General features: G+C 39.5%; 1 protein-coding gene across 1 annotated transcript in view; it reads left to right on the top strand.

Moving 5' to 3' along the window:
- NKAIN2 (sodium/potassium transporting ATPase interacting 2) overlaps positions 1-20,692 on the top strand; it is a 624,215-nt gene extending 603,523 nt beyond the window's left edge. The window contains exons 6-7 of the mRNA XM_075268078.1: positions 11,835-11,916; positions 19,363-20,692. Of these exons, the coding sequence (XP_075124179.1) occupies positions 11,835-11,916; positions 19,363-19,372 (92 nt within the window). The 3' untranslated portion in view covers positions 19,373-20,692. The remainder of the gene's footprint in view (positions 1-11,834; positions 11,917-19,362) is intronic.
- The last annotated feature ends 455 nt before the right edge of the window (positions 20,693-21,147 follow it).

Raw genomic sequence — 21,147 nt, 5'->3', positions numbered from 1 at the left:
AATTAATAGCTGCTACTCCACTAATTCTGGTGCAGTTGAAGTTTTTTCTCTAGCCATCACCATTCCCAATGCTGTTAGTTTTGGTGCCTGATCTACTATGTAGGCTCTGTACTGTCAGAAGGGCAGTGTCAGGCAGGAGCAGGTAAGACATGTGATTCTGAGTTCTGACACTGGCTGCCTCTGATTGGAGATATGAATCACATCCTCCTGTCTGACACTGCCCTTCTGACATTACAGAGCTTGAATAGCACATCAGAAATCAAAACTAACTGCACTTGTTGCTCGGGAATGGTTGGGGGCAAGAGAAAAAAAAATTCTGAAACATTCTATAAGTCTGTAAGTCCAGGAAACAAAAAAATAATGTCATCCCTTTTTTTTTACAGACCCAGAGACATAAAAAATATAGAAAAATAAACCTAAATAAGATTGATTTGCTTTTTACTATTTTCTTTTTTTACATTTGTTCATACTTGCTAAGAATTCTCATGAGAAATGAACATCACTTCAAAACTGATTATAGTGCAGGAGCCGGATGTTACTTTCAAGACTACTGTAATATATAGTAAAGAGTACATACAGTACATTTTGATTCATGATGTATTTGTAGTATTTGTGGAGTCTTTGGATTTTATATGACATGCTCTAACTATGTTTTTGGAGGTATTGTGGAATGCAGGGCCAGCGTCAGTACCAGGCAAGCCTGGGCAAGTGGCAGGACCTCAAGCTCCTGAGAGGACCCATTCAGCTGCCATGTGTAGACTGTGGCTGCTAAGGGTCCTGCAAGGCTGCAACTTTAGGGGTCCTGATGGGCCCCTGCTGTTTTTTTTTTTTTTTTGTTAAATAGGCCGTTACCTGCTATAGAGATATCACAGATGTCATGTGGTCAGGCTGGTGACATGATGCATAATGAAGCCAGCATAACCCACATCAGTGACATTATTGAGGACAGCTGAAGACAGCAAGGAGTTGTACTGGAGCCCAGGAAAGGTGAGTACCAAAGGCTGCAGCTTGACCCTCCCCACTGACTAGGCTCATTCATTTTTGTTTAATCAGAAGTGGAATGCTGAAACAGAATGCTCATGTTCTGAATCCACCACTGTGAGGTGGGGGCCACAAAATAAAGAAGAATCCAAGGCAGATGTCCGCCTGAAATTCCTTTTTACTTTCTAATGTCTGAACCCGGTTCTATCTGTTTTTACTGTTTACTAGAGATGAGCGAACAGTAAAATGTTCGAGGTTCGATATTCATTTCGAGTAGCCCCTCAATATTCGACTACTCAAATCGAATATTGAACCCCATTATAGTCTATGGGGGGAAAATGCTCATTTCAGGGGTAGGCAACATTCGATCAAATTATACTTACCAAGTCCACGAGTGTGGGTTGGGCTGGATCCTCCGTGCAGTCTTCTCCTTGCAGCGTCCCCGCGGCATCTTCCGGCTCTTCATTCACTCTGCCAGGCATCGGGCCTGGGCAGAGCCACCTGCACATGCCTGCACTACAAGCAGACATGCGCAGTCGGCTCTGCCCAGGCCCGATGCCTGGTAGAGTGAATTCAGAGCCGGAAGACGCCGCGGGGAAGCTGCACGGAGAAGATTTCTAAAGGTAGGAGAAGAACCAGCATTGATTGGCCGACCGTATAGCATTCGGCCAATCAATGCTGGTTCTGCATCGAACTTTTACATTCGAACAGCGAGTGGTACTCGATGGAGTACGAGTATTTCGAATACCGTAGTATTCGATTGAATAACTACTCGATCGAGTACTACTCGCTCATCTCTACTGTTTACTACTATTACAGTCCAATTCAGGAGGTCTGCCTCAGCAACAAAAAACGCCCAATTTCTGTTGGGGTTTTGTGACCCACACAAACCCTAAGCTAGCCCTGGTGGGATGTACAAAACGTCACAAAATAAAAACACCAATATAAACACATATTAAAACCATGTTTAAAAAAAGTGCTTTACATAATGTTTTTATTATGAGTGCAAAGGAGTTCTGGGAACTTATGGTTGATGCATTCAACAAAGTTATCCAGACACAAACCTAGTGGCACACAGAGTCCCAACGAGTCTGGACTATGGACACATACACTATAATCTCTGAGTCATTCCTGTGCTTGAGTTGTGTTCTACAATGTTTAGAAATACATTTTACCTAGTGTATTTGTATCTTTTTCTCTTTTAACCATTAATCTACATGTTTGTACAACAGAGTGTATCAGACGACACGTTAGCGATCCAACACTAAGACATAAGGTACTGTACATACTGGGGTCACGCACCAGTTATAATATTGACAGCGCACAAGAATAGTAAAGAATAAAAAAAAGCACAATGGTAGATTGAATAGTAGTTTGTAGTGGTTAATATTGTAATACACGCCCAAGGTAATATAAATTATTGAATCCTAAGGGAAATCAACCCTTGCTATTTTAAAGCAATTGGATAGTTGGACACATATGCCAGATCTCACAGGCAAATTTTATTTGAGCTGAACTAGCAATACTACAGATTAATAGTATATTTTTAAGAAATCCTTGCAGGTGGTTGACACATGTATCTGTTGAAAATGAAGATAAATTGCAAATCTCAATGGAATATCAGGTTTATTTAATAGGGTGTAATTAGTTTCAAATCTGTCATTTTGTAATGATAATTAATTTTAAGGTTAATTTCCTTTGATGCTTAAATCTTACTTAAAACATTTAGAAAAGACATAAAATTAGGATGTTACAACCGTGAGGCATTGGGTGCTTTTGAGACTCTCTCTGTGTCTATTATCACTAGAAAATGAGGTCGGACTTAATGTGGGAATTTTTGTTCATTATTCAATGTAATGGATGGAAGTCAGGAAAAGAATCAGCTGGAATTGGTGAGGTTGACAGCGCAAGATTTGCATTTGCTTTGTTCACAGGATTAATTGCAAATGTATCCAACAAAAGAACTGGATTTATACATGAACAAGCTTGACATGGAAAGAAAATTGGATATGGATTGCTGCTTTCGCAACTAATGAAGTTTAATGTTAAAAGAATTCCCCACAGGCTGTGTTGTATTATAACACACAAAAATAATGAAAAGAGGCATACAATCCAGCACTCGTATGCTATGGTTAACTGTGGCTGCAAGGGATTTTTAGGACAATTCTTGCAATAAATTGGACAAACACACAATGTACAATGAGCAAGACAAATACAGTACACTCGAACAGTAGAAGACTCCACTTCTCTTTAACTAGATCCAAGAACAGCAAACAGATTAAAATGAAGAACAATTGGCTTTACTTACATATTTGGTGAACAGATGTAAGGTTTATCACTTGTAATGTTATCTCGCTATTACTCACTTGAATTATTTCAAGGATACAAAAGGATTCTCTACCTATCGTATAGTCCTCCAATTATACTGTATAACATCCCTCTGTAATACCTACAGTATTACAAAACAGTTCATTTCCTGGTATTAAAATGATAATTTATTGTGTACATTTACAGATAGATAGATAGATAGATAGATAGATAGATAGATAGATAGATAGATATTTGTCGGTATTTGTGTGTCTGCTTTTCCCATTGGCAGTTTAAGCCTGAGGTCCCACGTTGCGGAAACACAACTTCTTTTGTTGCAGTTTTTTGAGCCAAAGAAAAGAATGGCTTCAAAAGGAATGGAAAATATATAGGAAGTTCTTATACTTCTACTTTTGGTCAATTCACTCCTGGCTTTGACTCAAAAACTATATCAAAACCTGCAAAAAAAAAGCTTTCAAGCAGCTAAGGGAAAAGTGGCTAGGTTTCATCTGCAAGATGAATATAAACTGCTGATTGTAGTGTTGTAGTGAGGATGCAGGTCTTCTGGAATAAGTCCACTATGAGATGGTTACACTGTAGATCAGAAGACTTTATTCCATGCTCCATCATGGCTCCCTGTCTAACAACTCCTCCCCCTAAGCTCAGCTCCTCCTCCCTTACTACCTCACTGTTGCTAGGCAGACAAAGCAGAATAAGTAAGCAGAACAGAACATACAGAACATACTTATAACAACATCACATCTCTCCCCTTCTTATAAAAAAAAATAAAATAAAATGCAAACATTATGAATGGACAATAAATAAAAGGTCCGAACTGAAAAGAAAATTTTACTGCAGAACATAGTCCCTGAGGTGCGTTGGTGGCCTTCGATTTATCCTTGTCGGGTAGCGTTGAGACATCTCGTTATTAGAAACAGTCTGTGAATTTTCGGAGGTGTCTCTTGTTGGTGTTGCTGAACCAGTTGTACCTGGTGAAACTTCCTCATCATCTGTCTCCTCTGCACTTGCTCCTGGATTGTAGTCACGAAGCTTTTTAAAATGGGAGATATTTCGTGTCACTTGATGACCCTGGCGTTGAGCAGTAACCATGGTACCTTTGACGTGTGTGACTTGAAAGGGTTCTGGATGATAAGGGGATGATAACTTGTCACTGGGTCTCAGCCTTTTAACAAGGACCCAGTCTCCCACATCCAGCTGTTTGAAGCGACAACTTCTCTTATCTGCATATCTTTTCATCCTGCCTTTGGCAAGGGAATCATTGAGGACCAATGGAGTCTGGACGTGAACTACTGGGATGTTTGGAAGCTTAATGCGCAAAGGCCTGCCGAAAAGTGCAGTCGCTGGCGGAGTTCCTGTAGTAGAGTGTGGGGTGGCTCTGTACTGTCTAAGGAACCTGTACAATTCTTGCTGCAAATCCTTGTGTTCCATGGTAGCAATCCGAAGAGTTTTGTTGATTGATTGCATGAAGCTCTCCACTTCACCATTGGCTTGAGGCCAGTAAGGAGTTATTTTTCTGTGGTTAAAACCAAGATAAGTTGCAAAAGACTGAAAATCTGCACTATTGAAAGGTGGCCCATTGTCAGTCTTCACTGTTTCAGGTATGCCATATGCAGAAAAGATTTTGTCCAGTTTTGGTATGACAGCTCTTGCAGAGGTGGTGGAAACGGGTTCAATGACTGGAAACCTAGAAAAATCATCTATGACAACCAGTAAATAGGAATGATCTGGCAAAGTGCAGAAATCAACACTCACAGCAGTCCATGGATTGTCTGGCAGAGGTGTCATTTGTACTGGTGCTCGGCTATGGTCCACCGTAGTTGCTTGGCAAGGTATACATGTGGCAATAAGTGCTTCCACTTGTTTATCTAGTCCAGGAAACCATACTTTCTCCCTAAGTAATTGCTTTGTTTTAACTATACCTTGATGAGCCTCATGGGCCAGATCGATCACTCTACTCTGAAGTTTCTGAGGAATGACCAGGCGGTTGTCACGTAGTAGTATGTTTGAGTCAGATACAGAAAGAGAGTGTCTTGCATTAAAGAAGGCCTGCAAATATGCTGTTTGGCCCTGCGGTTGAAGACGAGTCTCAGCTAGAAAAGAGTTCCAGTTCTTAGACCGAACAGTGTCAATTACCAACTGAAGTTGGGGATCAGAATCCACCGCATGTTTAATTTCTTCGAGGGTCATTGCTCTTGGCACAGAGTGTGTAACAATGAAATTTACATGCTCCTCAGCTAAGACAGTGGCAGGCAAGTCATCTTTGGTAGACTGTGGTGAAGGGTGTCTTGAAAAATAGTCTGCAGGGTTCCCAGCTCCTGCCTCATATCTCAAGTGAAAGCGATAGTTCTGCAGGCGGAGTAGCCAGCGTTCAAGTCGTGGGGGTGGCTTTGATGAATGTTTATTGAAGATTGGAATGAGTGGTTTATGATCACTGACCACTGTGAACGGACGACCAAAGAGGTAAAGATGAAAATGAAGGCATCCCCATACAACTGCGAGAGCTTCCCTCTCAGTTTGAGAATAGCGCTGTTCCGTTTCTGTTAAAGCCTTGCTTGCATAGGAGACTGTAGAGATACTGCCAGTTTTAGACACCTGAGTTAAAATTGCACCAAGGCCTACAGGACTGGCATCCACAGTGAGCTCAGTAGACTTTAGTGGGTCAAAATAGGCCATGACCGTGTCACTAGAAAGACTGGACTTAAGTGTATCAAAAGCTGATTGATGTTCAACTGTCCATGACCAAGGAGTATCCTTTTTAGTGAGTTGTCGTAGGGGTTCAGAAACAGTAGCCAGATCAGGTATGAATCGTCCACAGTATGTGACCAGACCAAGAAAACTTCGAACATCTGAGACATTTTGTGGCTGGCTAGCAGAGGTTATGGCAGCTACTTTCTCAGGGTCTGCAGAAACACCATTTTCAGAAAAAATGTAGCCAAAAAAATTCAATGACGTCTTGTTGAACTCGCATTTTGATGGATTAACAGTTAAATTGCAGGTTTGCAGTCTCTGAAAAACTTGTTCTAGGTGATTGTCATGTTCCTCTTGGGTTGTGCCAAAGATAAGGATGTCATCACTAACATTGAGGACTCCAGGTATTCCTGAAAGAACCTGCCTGATAACATTCTGAAAGATTTCTGCAGCCGATGAAATGCCAAAATTCAGCCTCTTGAACCTCCTTAGACCGACATGAGTGCTAAAAGTTGTGATATATCTGGAGTCTGGATGCAATTCAAGCTGATGATAACCAGATTTTAGATCAATTTTTGAGAATACTTTTGCACCATTTAGATCTGTGAGAATATCATCAATGGTAGGCGTAATGTGCCTTTCTCTTTGAATGGCTCGATTGGCATGTCGCATATCCACACATAACCTGATTTTACCAGGCTGCTTAGGTTTAGGCGCAACAACAATTGGTGAGACCCAGGGAGTTGGGCCCTCCACACGTTCAATAACATCATCTGTCTCAAGGTCTTGTAGCTCTTTCTCCACTAGCTTGCGGACATGGAATGGGATGCGCCTGTGAGGTTGAACTGACGGCTGGACTGACTGGTCAATGTGTAATTTCACTTGAAAGTCTTTCAGCTTTCCTATGCCTTGAAAGAGTTGAGGATATTTCTGCATAATAGCTTGGACAGAGGAGTGTGTTACGCTGTTTGCCAGTTTCACTAGGCCCAGAGATACCGCACTATTGCAGCTGAGAAGAGTGTCTGCAGAACACTCCACTACATAGAAAGTGTCCGTGATGGATTTCCCTTCAGCCGTTAGTAATGCCTGAAATTTGCCACATAGGGGTAATGCAGTAGCTGAACCATAAGGATATATCTGCAGGTTAGTACATTGCAAAGCAGGTTTGTTCTTTAGCTGGCTATAAGTGGCATGACTAATAACATTGACAGACGCCCCTGTATCTACCAGTGTCTCCACCGGATTGCCATGTATTAAGATGACTTGTTTGGGATTAGACATTGCATGCACATTGTGAGACCCCTCAGTCACTGAGAATAAGCAGGTGCTGCAGGGCTCATCAGCAGGGGACACTGACTGCACTGCCTGGACTTTCTGTGGCATCACTTGTTTAGCAGAGAGAGAAGATTGTGATTTTGATCTGCAGACTTTTGCAAAGTGATTTTGTTTCCCACAGTTATGACAAGTTACTCCCTTTGCTGGGCATGGTTTCTGATGAGGATAAGGACCTCCACAGTTGTAGCAGGCTGCAGCCTGTGTGTGTGGCACATGTGGCTTCTGAGTGAGCTTTGCTACAGAAGATGGCTGCTCTAGTATACAGTCTGTGTTCTCTATAAGTTTAGCTTGATTCTCTGCTGCATCATGAATACGTGCAACGTCCAGTAGCTTTGCTAAAGTCATGGTGGAATCTCTGAGTGCTTGTCTCCTTAACTTAGAGGACACACAACCTTGTATGATTTGCATCAGAATTTCCTTGTCTATATCTGCAAATTCACAGTAAGCTGCAAGTTGTCTTAAGCGGACATGATATTCATCAATGGTTTCTGTTGCTGACTGTTTTGACTGTCTAAACTTGAAAATTTCAAAAGCTGCATTTATGTATGGAGAGAAATGCTTAGTTAGTGCTGCTTTGCATAACTCATAGTCACTGTCCTCCCCTGTATTGGGCAGAGTTGTGAAGATATCATAGACTTGCTCCCCTGCATAGTGCAATAACATGGCTTTCTTTCTTGCATTGTCAGTAATGTTCATTGCTTGCAGGAATATCTCAAAGCGTTTCAGCCATTTATTCCAGCATGCTGCTAAGTTTGCTTGGGGCTGGTGCACATCAAATACAGCAAAGGAGGGTAAGCAGGCCATGGCTAGTGCTAGTAGTGCAGTCTTGTACACAGTTTCCTGTAGCAGTGAAATACCTTTAGCTGATTATTTTTAATCCTCGTCGCCAATTGTAGTGTTGTAGTGAGGATGCAGGTCTTCTGGAATAAGTCCACTATGAGATGGTTACTCTTGTAGATCAGAACACTTTATTCCATGCTCCATCATGGCTCCCTGTCTAACAACTCCTCCCCCTAAGCTCAGCTCCTCCTCCCTTACTACCTCACTGTTGCTAGGCAGACAAAGCAGAATAAGTAAGCAGAACAGAACATACAGAACATACTTATAACAACATCACACTGATCACGTTGCAGAGCTGGGGAAAGTATGTGACAAACAATCTGCCCAAGGATGGCAGCAGAGCTTCACCCTACAACATGGCGGCAAGTGCTAAGTAGTGGCCTAAGCCACAGAGCTTTGGAGCCACCAGACCGATTGTTCTACCAGATGAGATCCTGACATAACCTCACTGTGAATTAATCTGCATCTTGTTTCCTCTTACAATGGTACACAGAAAGGGCAGCTAATGTCTCTTAAATCCATAAGGGCATGGCCAACATTGGGCCTTAAAGGGATTGTCTAAAAATCAACTCCTAAAACGAATGGTGAGCCAATGTAACCCTGTTGTTATTATTATAATACAGATTTTTATTAATTTTGTGTGCCATTGTGTTTTAGTTTTTATGAGATCTCATCTATCCATGTACAAACAATTTACAAAAATATCCCAACTTTTAGACTACCCAGTAGATCAAATAGAAAATGTTATTTACTGTTCACTTGTCAACAATGTACTGTAGACCAGGACAGGATAAGCACATGGCAGAGGATTTAATGACAGCTATACTATATATAATGTACTTAAAGCAAGATAGTAACTCTACAAATGTTATCCCATCAGGGAACCTGCTTTCATTAAAGCTAAAAATATTGAGGGTCCATTCTAAGAATATGTCAACTATATCACACCAGTGGCAACGTCATCTTGGAAGAGTCCTTCACAGGGTGATTCACTAATGGCAAGTCATGGCAAAAGTGGCATTTTAAGGGACATGGCCTTTATAAAAGTACACATTTACATATATCCAGCCCCCATCCAAGCACATGGACCCCATTATAGTCTGTGGGGTCCGTATGCTTTCACTGCACACCGCTTGCAAATGTGTTTGGTAGTCCATTCGAGGGGTCCCCATGCGGACTTCCTGAACGGATTACCAAATGCAGATGTAAACCAAGTGTAAGGCCACACGTAGTGAAACAAAGATAAAAACATTGCATTTTTTTTTTACAAACATTTTTCATTTTTTCTGGGTTTTTTTTTTTAAATTCAAACTGATTTTTTCAAAGTTTTTGTTTCTTATTTTCTCCTATTAAATCTACAAGGAAAACACTCACAATTCCACAGCTGAAATTAACAGGATGTGTGATTTGAAAATGCAGCTTTTTCTTAGGTTTTTTTTTTTGTTTGTTTGTTTTTTGACGACATTAAGCCCTCTTAGGGCATAGAAACATCACAGAGGGGCCTCCACCTCTCAGGACCCCCTCTGTTAACCAAAGATAATAGATGGCTATGATACCATAGTATTCTATATACTATTCTAACAGTATTCTTTTTTTTTTGTATACAAAACTAGAAAGACTTTATCAAATTTGTTTTTCGCAACAATATTACTACCAGAATTCACAAAAAATATAAAAAAGCTAGTTCAGTCACATGCACAGACAAAAAAATTCATTACATGTATGCAGTAAAAGGGATTTCAGTTCTAAAACAAATTGAGTATTTTAAGCTGTCAACTTCTAAGTATGATTAAATATTTTAGAGATTTTTTGTACTTGACTAATGGATCACATCAGAAAATATAATGAATGTGTATTGACAGCTTTGTATAACACATCTACTATTGTCATTAGGTAGGTCCACATAAAATGCATTTAATCTGCAAGTTTGACTGTTACACAATATAAATCACATTTTATTATTATAACTCAATAAATAATAGTTTAGTGTAAATTTCCATTGTTATTCTTTTGTTATTCTTGTCATATTTATAAAATATGGTATATCTGCATTATGGAAGAAAAAAAACTTAGAAACTATAAATGGATCGCAATGACCAACTTCAAGGAAATATATGGACTTGTTTATTAAGCATTAAGAGTGCTGCTATTGGGGACAATAATGTAAAAAAAAAATACTAATTTTTCTCCACCCACCCGTGGCGGCAGCTCTGATCTTCAATTTTTAAGGGCCTCTGTCTGATATTAGCAGTGACGACCCATTTTTTCTATGCGACTGCTGCAGCCTTAACTGTGACCAATTCACAAACAGTATGTCACAAAAGTCCCCTGCTGCTTGGGATACCATAACCACTGAGGCCTGTGATTGGCTGCTATGGTCACCTTGCACAAACAGGACGTCACTATTAACCCCCACCCAGTGAGTATGCAAACAGAAGACCTGGGATCGGAGAAGCATTGGGAGGTAAGTAATGCTTTTTTATGTTATTGGCCCCAAAAACAGAATTGGACAAACCCGTTAATGCTGATTAATCTGAGGAAGTAGTCACAGGGATAGAAAATGTATCATTAATTCATATATGTAGTTAGTGCCTTGAAGGCTGTATTCACACATTGCATTATCACACTTTTTGCAAAGATCATGACAAAACATGACCTGAGTGACCTCTCATGCCTCTGTCATATAACACTTTGTCTTGTCTGCATGCTGTGTAGTATTTTAACCTTTCCTTGCATCAGTAAGTTTGGCCTTTTGATAACATATGACAAAATTCTGATCCCATTTTCTGTGTTCAGGTGATCACTATGCTATATCTACTCAGTGTCAGAGCGGGTTACACTAGATCCCCTTGGGGACCCATAAAACAGAAAGGTAACTCACTTAAAACCCATGGACCCCATATAATGTAACATGGTCTACTGGGTTTCCGCCGAAAAAATGCGAAGAGAAAAGTCTTCCTTGCAGGACTTCACTCAACCCCACTTTTTAAGAGGGTTCAGGGATGGAAACCCCAAATGTAGCAAAAGTAATGGTGTGAATACAGCCTTAAAGAATTGGAGGAAATCCATGCAAACAAGGGGAGAACATTCAACCTCCTTGCAGATGTTGCTCCTGGTGGGATTTGAACCCAGAACTCCAGCGCTGCAATGCTAACCACTGAGCCACCATGTTGCCCTGTTATCTGTTTTTCCGGTTTTCATCACCATCATATAAAGAAAACCTAACTCATTGGAATTTCTTTCTCAGTGTTCAATTTCTAATCCCAGATTATGCTGCAGTTCTCTATTGCATGACTATTTCAAGGTGGAGAACACCAAAAGAAGTTGGTGCACGTGGTCCCATCCCTTTAACTCAGTGGCCATTTCATAGTCTCCCGCACTACTCATAAGTCATTTCATATTCGACTTAACCACTGTGCTTTTATTTTATTATTTTATATAAGGCCGTTGGTAATTCAGATTCAAGGACAGTGTTAATATAGGTTTATAATTCTTGTGGTTTTCTCCTCATCTTGCTGAAATGAATCATTTCTGTACATTTCAGTAATTAGTAATTCTGATTATTATCGGCCTGTCATATCTCCCTGGAAGTTCCTTAGAGATTGATGGACACATTCTGCCCGAGGTCACAATGATAATGGAGGTTTTTTGTTTTTTTGCAGTTGATTTTATAGGTGGCTTTGACTCCTATGGCTACCAGGGTCCTCAGAAGACATCTCACTTACAGCTGCAGCCCATGTATATGTAAGTATTTCATTTCCACACATGCTGTGAGTGACACTTATTAAAAGGCTATTTCTGCTAAAGGATAAAAATACAAATGAAACACATTCACATTTCCTCTCCTCTGACCCCAGGCTTCACTTTTCGATGTTAAGTCAGATATTATTCTCCTCAATTTTCAGAGTAATGATTTTTGGAAATGGGATCTGTTTAAAATTAACTGCAGTCCCGATCTGGAATGGTTTCTAGTCTTAAATGTGGAAATTGATATATGATCACAGTTATTTTAACTTTCTCCTTTAGATGGATATCAATATTTTTTACTGTATTACAGATGTTGCTTGTGTTACCGAACCGTTATATAAAGTGATCTTGCATCAAGGTGCTTCATGTTCTCCGCACATTAAGTGAACAAGAACATTGGGATATAGTAGAACTAGAAAGACATTAGATAATCAACCTTTTATACCCTGGGAAGATGGAAAACTGAAAAATGACTTTTCTGAAAAGATCTTACAGCTATAGAAAATTTGCTCAGTTTTGTTGCTTGTATAAATGATCTTTTCATATTTCCGAGCTCATGTGGGTTTTATCAAGCAGAGTATTAATTACAGGGCAGGGAGCAGACTACAGTATTATGAGATCCATGGTGGGAAGGGGTTTGCAACTGCACCCTTAGGCCTCGATTACATCTGCGTCGGTAATCTGTTCGGGGCATCCGCATGGGGACCCCCTCCGAATGGGCTGCTGAACGCATTGGCAAGCGGTGAGCAGTGAAAGCTCATAGACTATAATGAGGGTCCATGTGCTTTCCGCATGAGTCATGCGGATAGGAAGGTAGCTCGCGAACTACTTTTCTATCCGCATGTTCCATGCAGAAAACACACAGACCCTATTATAGTTTATGGGGTCCGTGTGCTTTCATTTTACACCACTTGCCAAAATGTTCAGTAGTCCGTTTGGGGGGGGGTCCCCATGCGGACTCCCCCTAACAGATTAACGACGCGGATGTGAACAAGGCCTTAAGCCCGTTTCACATCTGCATTGGGACCATTCCATTCTGCTATCCGCATAAAATATGCAGAGAGAAAAGTCCTGCGAGCAGCACTTTTCTCTACACATTTTTCATGCAGAAACCAAGCAGAAACCACATGGACCTCATTATAGTTTATGGGGTCCGGCAGCGCAGTTTCCTAAGGTAACCGCTTTTTTATGCGAATAGATTATCATTCCAGGAGTTCCCAAGCAGACTCCCTGAACGGAAACCCGAACGAAGATGAGAACTGGAACTTAGTCCTGCTTGCTGTGATACTAGCATAGCAGCTACTGCAATATAATACTTCTAGGGGTGATATCCAGGATGTTACCAGGGACTCCCAGAGTACACTATTACAGGTTTTGACATCACCTATGTAATGCTTCTTAAATCATCTGACCACTTATGTACAGTTACACCTCTCCAAGTGTTGGCTCTAGCTATAATTGGGGCAAGTTATTAATGCTGTTTTTTAATTATTTTTTTTTTACTTAAAAAAGGTGCAATTTTTTTCAGGTTTTGCATCAAAAAGTGTGCCGTTTTATAACTAACTATAGTGAAATCTAGTTAAATCAACATTGGAGGGATTTCATAAGGCCATTTGCAGGGCTTTAGAGTGTACTTTAGAGGGGTTTCCTTTACACAAACTTAAAGGCATTTTCCAAGATGATTTGTGGCCTATCCAAAAAATAATTAGACCATAAATATCAAAGTGGAAGGAAGTCAACAGCTCGCACATAGATCAGCTGTTCAGGTTACACTCCGTGCCTGTACTATACAGTGCACGGAGCAGGGAGCCCACAGCTTTATAAAATGAAAGTGGCCAGGTGACTTTACTGCAGCTCAGTTCCCTTTGACACCCATTACAAGTGCTGAGGAGGGGAATCTATCATGAGGGGATTATATTTAAATCCAATTTGGTTAAGTCGGTATTGGTAAAATTTGCACCAAGTCTTTTTTTTTTTTTAAGCCAGAAGTGAGTTTAGGATGATGTCCTTTCTTAGTATTTCACAGTCCATTGTAATCCACTTTTCTATAACAAAAAATGTAGGGGGACCCTTGGATTCTATTTACTCAGATGTAAAAAAAAAAAAAACAGTCATATTATGCGCTTTCACACTGCTGTACTACTGCAATCCTATTCACATAACCCTGGTCCTCACACAGTAAAACACCCGATTTTCACATAATGTGTGTCCAAAAATGGTCTGCAGACAGTATAATATCCCAGAGTGGCCGCTCCACACAATATAATGTTCCAAAGTGGTCCCTTCACACAGTAAAATGCCCTGTAACAGCCCCTGCACACAGTATAAAGTCCCATGGTGTGCTCCTCCACATAGTACAGTCCTATGAAAAAGTTTGGGCACCCTATTAATCTTAATCATTTTTAGTTCTAAATATTTTGGTGTTTGCAGCAGCCATTTCAGTTTGATATATCTAATAACTGATGGACACAGTAATATTTCAGGATTGAAATGAGGTTTATTGTACTAACAGAAAATGTGCAATATGCATTAAACCAAAATTTGACCAGTGCAAAAGTATGGGCACCTCAACAGAAAAGTGACATTAATATTTAGTAGATCCTCTTTTTGCAAAGGTAACAGCCTCTAGTCGCTTCCTGTAGCTTTTAATCAGTTCCTGGATCCTGGATGAAGGTATTTTGGACCTTCACAAGAACTGTCCCTGTGGTCTTCCATTTCCTTACTATGTTCCTCATAGTGGAAACTGACAGGTTAAATCTCTGAGACAACTTTTTGTATCCTTCCCCTGAACAACTGTGTTGAACAATCTTTGTTTTCAGATCATTTGAGAGCGAGCTGTCCATGCTCGGCAACCATCAAACTTAACTGAACTTGAATTGTTTTGTAAAGAGGAATGGTCCAAAATACCTTCATCCAGGATCCAGGAACTGACTAAAAGCTACAGGAAGCGACTAGAGGCAAAAGGAGGATCTACTAAATATTAACGTCACTTTTCTGTTGAGGTGCCCATACTTTTGCACCGGTCAAATTTTGGTTTAATGCATATTGCACATTTTCTGTTAGTACAATAAACCTCATTTCAATCCTGAAATATTACTGTGTCCATCTGTTATTAGATATATCAAACTGAAATGGCTGTTGCAAACACCAAAATATTTAGAACTAAAAATGATTAAGATTAATAGGGTTGCCCAAACTTTTTCATAGGACTGTATAATGTCATATAGTGGCCCCTCCATAGAGTATAATGTTGCATAGTAGCTGCTCCACACAGTATTATGTCCCATTGTGGCTCCTATGGTGTTCATTACAAGTATTGCAAAATTTTCAGGTTGTTCAGAACCTGAAGTTTTTGGGATAAACCACCCATGAACTATTATCATACTTTTTTTTGTAATGATCAGAGGTCTAGGGGAGATTAAAAAAAAATGGTATTCACTTCTCCTGGGCTCCAGAGTGACTTCCTGCTGTTTTTGGCGCTCTTCAATAGTGTAACAGACATGGATTACATGTGTTTTTGCGTCACGATGCTGGCTTGATCCACGTGATGTCATTACAGAGGCCTGAAGACCACATAAAGTCATTTCAGAGCCCAGGAGAACTGAGTAACACTGTTTTTTATGTTTGTCACCTCTTCTGGGATTCTGATCACTATACTATGTGGTCCGAAGAGCCCACAGAGTATATTGATAGCAATATGGTTGGGGTTCACCCAACAAGTGAACTTGCCATGGGCCTGTGGCCTTACTTACTGATCCCCGCTCCTACTCACATCCGCCTCTGCTTCCCCTTCTTCCTCCAGGGGGCCCTGGATGCACACGGCACCCTAGAGGGTAGAAGAGGAAGCAGAGGTGGCAATGAGCAGGAATGCAGATCTGTAAGTAGATAGGGTCCATTAACTGTTGGGTGTACTCAAACAGGTAGCCTATTGAAAAAAAATGCATCAGGGACCTATCAGGTCCCTTAAGGTGATGGGCCTTGTAGCAGCCTCTACAGCTGCAATGGTGATACTTATGACACTGTTGATTCTATAACAATGCCATGAAGTTTACTAGTATACTGTTTATTTACAATACACATAAGATAAAAGGAAGTGGGATAACAAGGGAAAATGTAAATGACATTGTGTCCAAATATGATGAAAGCTAAATATATAATCAAGACTATTGTACACTATAGTAAAAGATCTGAAGCAAAATCTGATTGGAAGTGCAGAAAGCTGCAAGAGTACAATATAGAATGTTTGAAGAACGGCATGAAGTCTGGTCACACTGGGCCACATTTACAGTGCTAGTAGATAGACAGTGTAAACTTAGACAACTAGTCTGAAAATACTCAAGGTATACAGACAAGCAACTTTTGAACTTTTGACTTTCAGGCTCCATATCTCACCATCCACTACAGCTTCGAAAGTGAGATTACCATCATTATATAGACAATCATCTTGGATATCTCTTATATAAGTTTGACTTGAAAATATTTAGCATATGATTAATTATGCAGATTCGTGTCATGTAACTGAATTGTTACTGTTTTGCTCCTGGTGTTGGAAAAATCTTTTTCTTCTTGTATACTACAAATTACAGCTTGTTATCGCCTTCCCTAATAGCTCAGTGTGATATTAGGTTAATTCTAAAGTGAAAGGTCACTGATTCAAATCAAGGATCAGCCTTGAAGATTATTTCCCAAGAAAAGATAAACTGCATCAGCCAGCTCATATAGCTCAACACAAGATTGGAAACGAGTGATTTGGAGCAATGAGACAAAAGTCAATAGACTTGGCTCTGATTGGTGCAAATGGTCTAGAAGAAACAAGGTAAAAGGGGGCTAACTGATTGAGAAATTTTAGGAACATTCAAGTTTGGTGGAGAAATCCTGATCACATGGAGGCATTGGATACTTGACCAGGATCGATGGTGGTCTCAGTGCTGAGCTATATGTGAGTATCCTACAAGACGAATTACTTCGCAGACTGAAGTACTATGAGTATGAAAAGAATGAAATAGTGTTCCAGCAGGATGATGACCCGAAGTATAGATCAAGATTTGTGAAGAAATGGTTCAATGACAATAGAGTAGAAGTGTTGCATTGGTCCCCACAGTCTCCAGATCTCCAACCCAATCGAACACTTGTGGTTAGAGTTGAAGAAAGAGCTGTATTCGTTCCCAAGTGAGTTGACCAGTATGCACTAAGATTGTAGAGGAGACCTGGGATCAGATTTCAGTGGGGACATGTTTGAATCTGATAGAGAGCATGCCCAGAAGAATTCAGGTAGTGTTGAAAGCCAAGGGTGTGGATTTGCAAAATTAAAATTTAGATTTTGAGGAGCAAAACAGTGACAAAGCAGTCACGTGACAACTAACTAAAAGTATCACAAACTTATGAGTTGCATTATTATAGCTTGTACGTAAATCAAAAGTTGCAATTTTTGGCATTAATAAAATTAATAAAAAATTAATTAAATTAATTAAAAAAAAAAAATTACTGTCCCTATAGTAAAAAAGAGATTGTGATGTGAGACGGCTACTGAACAATAAGTGCTGAAACGGTTTCTGAAATTACCCCCTAAAAGGTTTATGTATAAATGCTCTCATCAAAAAGGAATAATAATAATATTATTTTAAAGATTACTTTAGTGTGTCGTGATAAAATAGGGGGAAGAAGAATAATAAAAGCGGCACTATTTGAATACCATTGTTATTACTGTCATGTACACTCCTGTGAAATGTATTTGCCCCCGATACTGTATAGAAAATTCATATTGCAGAATTTATTAATAGAATCAATGTTTAGATAGTAATGGATTTTTTGTTTATGAACTAGTAATTATTTATCCTCTACGACTTCTATTGGGTTGAAGCCCAGCCTATCAGAACCATTCCAAAACTTTAATTTGATAATCATATTTATATTTAACACCTTAATGATTCACAGTATGGCAGGTACCAAGGAGTTTTATTTGGTATATGCTATACATCATTTTATGGTGCATGTATCCTAGCCTGGATGCTGGATGTTTTTCATGGCCGTTTTGCACCTCAGTTGTGTGAATCTAGCCTCACATTTTCTGTCAGTTTCATATTGAGAGCACAATACATCAACAGATCACATATTAAAGTCCCCTAGGGGGACTAAAAACTACTAAAAGCAAGTCCAATATAAAAAAAAAAAAATTACTTCCCCACCAAATCTTTTTGCAAATACAAAAATCATGACAATTAATATATAGCAAATAAAAAATACACATATTAGTTATTGCCACATCCATAAAGATTTGAGCAATACGACTGTCACATTACTTATCTAACATGGTGAATGCTGTAGAAAAAAAAGTCTAAAAAAAAAAATCTGAATTGCTGTTAATGTCAAAATCGACCAAAAGGTCTTATGTTCCCCAATCACACAATTCAGTTGACAGAAAAATAAAAAGGTTATGGTTTTGAAAAACAGTGATACAATTTCTTTTTTTACTATTAAGGAAAGGGTTTTTATTGTGAAAAAGTAGTAAAGTGGAAAAAAATAATTAGTATCACAGTAATTATTTTGACCCAGAGAATAAATAGGATGAATGGCACAAAATTTCAAGTGTAAAGAGACAATGGCGTCATTGCGGTTTTACCTATTCCCCTGCAGAAAGAGTTAATAAAAGTTAATCAATTAGATATGTATAGTCCAAAATGGTGCCATTAAACATAAAAACTTGTTGTGCAAAAACAAGCCCTCAAATATTGATGAAAAAATGTAAAAATTGCTGGCTCTTAGAATATGAGAAAAATGCCAAAATGGCTTCAGAGAGTCCATCACAGTGCCCGCTTAAATCATTGGACGATCTAGTTCTGCACACACACGACTTTTTCACTCGATATTTCAGTTTAAAAAAATTAAAAAAACACCTAACAGAACACATTATAATGTGGGTGTCTATCGGTCTCTGTTTGTGTCCACTATTGTAGTGGTCTGCTAGTCCACTGTTCTGGTCCTCTGATGGACCAGAGTAACAGATACCCCTGCAAATATCATAGCCTTATGCCTCATTCACATCTGTGTTTGGTAATCCATTCCGCATGGGGACCCCTCCCCCCCAACAGAATACCAAACACACTGGCAAACGGTGTGCAGGGAAAGCACGCGGACTCCATTATAGTCTATGGGGTCCATGTGCTTTCATTTCTCACTGCTTGCCAGTTTGTTCAGTAGTCTGTTGGGAGGGTCCTCATGCGGACTCCCCGAACGGATTACCAAACACAGATGTGAACGAGGCTTTAGTCATTAAGGGGCAAACTGGAGTCCTGCTCTATTTAATATAAAGAGATCTTCCTTTAGGACTTCAGGTTTTCATAAGTCAGAAACATAATCATCATTACTATTATTACTGATGTTAAAAATTGTAAAACTTGGAATATTTTATGTTGTAATGGTTACTTGTGTTCTCTTTTTTCCTAGGTCAAAATAACAAAGCATTAACCTGAAGTGTTATGGAGCACCTGTAAATGTTGCTTCATGGAATCATTCTCTTGGATTGTAAAAAGAGGGCAGAAAGCATTTGTGTTTATGGTTCCTATTCCCCAGATGAGTTACCAAAATGAGCCTTGTTCTCTAAGTGCACAAGCGGATGTATTTTCACTGGCAGATACTGCATTCCAGGAAGACAGGATACTGTTTTATGGCTGGTGCTTTGGTGCCCTCTACTGGAACTTTCCCGGTTTTTCCTTCGTTTTGCACTGTTAGCTCTAGCTAGGCCTCTTTTCAGTTACAATATGATATTTGCACAGGCAGTTACTCTGTGAAGGAGAGGCCTAGGTGTTGTGATCTAAGTGGACATCAAGGACTGTGATCAAAATTAAAAGTGCCATAAAATCCCCTGAGTTTGAGGCAGTGGAACACATTAGGTTGCTTTGCAGGCGGACACAAGGGAACATTATGTGCCTGTACTTTGCCTTAACCCAGCCAAAATGTGATTGTTAGAGAAGAACACGCCATGCGAGATGCCAACTGTCAGGGCTTGATGACTTCCATAATTTCCAGTTCCTTCTCTGCTCTGGGCATCTGACCACCTGAATGGACATCACAATTAATGTGACCTATATAACATTATCCTCTACATTGACCCCAACTCTTTGATAGCCCAGGAAACACATGCAAAGAGTTGCCTTTGAGGTTATTTCATTAAAACGTTCCCATAGATCAGAATCTCTCTATCTGTGACAAGGTTTGCACATAGTAATTTATAAAGTGGGTATAAAGTGCAATGATATATATGGCAATATAAATCCCCAGCACCACATTTCCATACTGCAATATTCATAACAGGCTTCATAATACCAAGGATAATGAATGCTATAAAGCCATCAGTCCTGTGATTTTGGAGCATTGTGAATCCCCTTAGTGCATGATAACCAAACTCCCAAAACCATGTTTCATGGCAATTGTGAAGAATCCAAGCATTGCTGTGCAATGCATCCCATAGCCTCACTCCAATACGATTCCAACTTATGGGTTTTTATTAATATTCCATATGAGTAGAAAGCATCCGAAAAAAAAAGCTGCTCTTTTGTCATTGTTTTTATCTTTTGCCACTGTTAGTGTTTTCTATGTGACTCGTCTTTTACAAAATAAACATCTACAGATTTCTATAGAGGAAGACCAATTAAACATTTAGAATGAATATTTTATACCTAAGTTTAATGTAAAATATGGTGTATGTGAGTGCTTTTCCATACGAATGCTTTCTTTTGTGAAAATTTGGAAGTTTTTGTGATGTCTGGGCAATTTGTTAGTGTATTAGAATACATATTTTATCTTCCTGTAACTGTGTGACTATAAAAAGATTATCTTTCAGGAATTGACTATTCCATTGTAAAATGCTGATAAGAGATTTTTCTTTGATTTCTTGAGAGTTTCCCTATCTGGCTGAAAAGTTTTCGTTCTCTGTCGATATCAATGGAGATGCTGTAAAATAATTGAGAAATCATTATAACTTAAAGAGAACCTTTCTCCATTCCACCAACTCCAATTCTTTGCATCTTTTAATAGGTGCCGCTATACTGATTCTTCACAATCTAGTCGCAACTATTCCTGAGCAATTTGTTCAGTCATCTTTGGTGCTAAATATGCTTATTACGTGATATACTGTCAAGGCAGGAGTAGAGAAAAAGGTGGGGTTCAGAGCTCTCTGACACTGTCCAAAAAAGTGCCAGAGCTCAGAAACAAACCCCCTTGCCTGTTCTG

This window comes from Leptodactylus fuscus, chromosome 3 (genome assembly GCF_031893055.1).
Source record: "Leptodactylus fuscus isolate aLepFus1 chromosome 3, aLepFus1.hap2, whole genome shotgun sequence".
Lineage (NCBI taxonomy): Eukaryota > Metazoa > Chordata > Amphibia > Anura > Leptodactylidae > Leptodactylus > Leptodactylus fuscus.
Note: the sequence above shows the minus strand (reverse complement) of the source record. Positions and strands in the feature narration are given on the sequence as shown.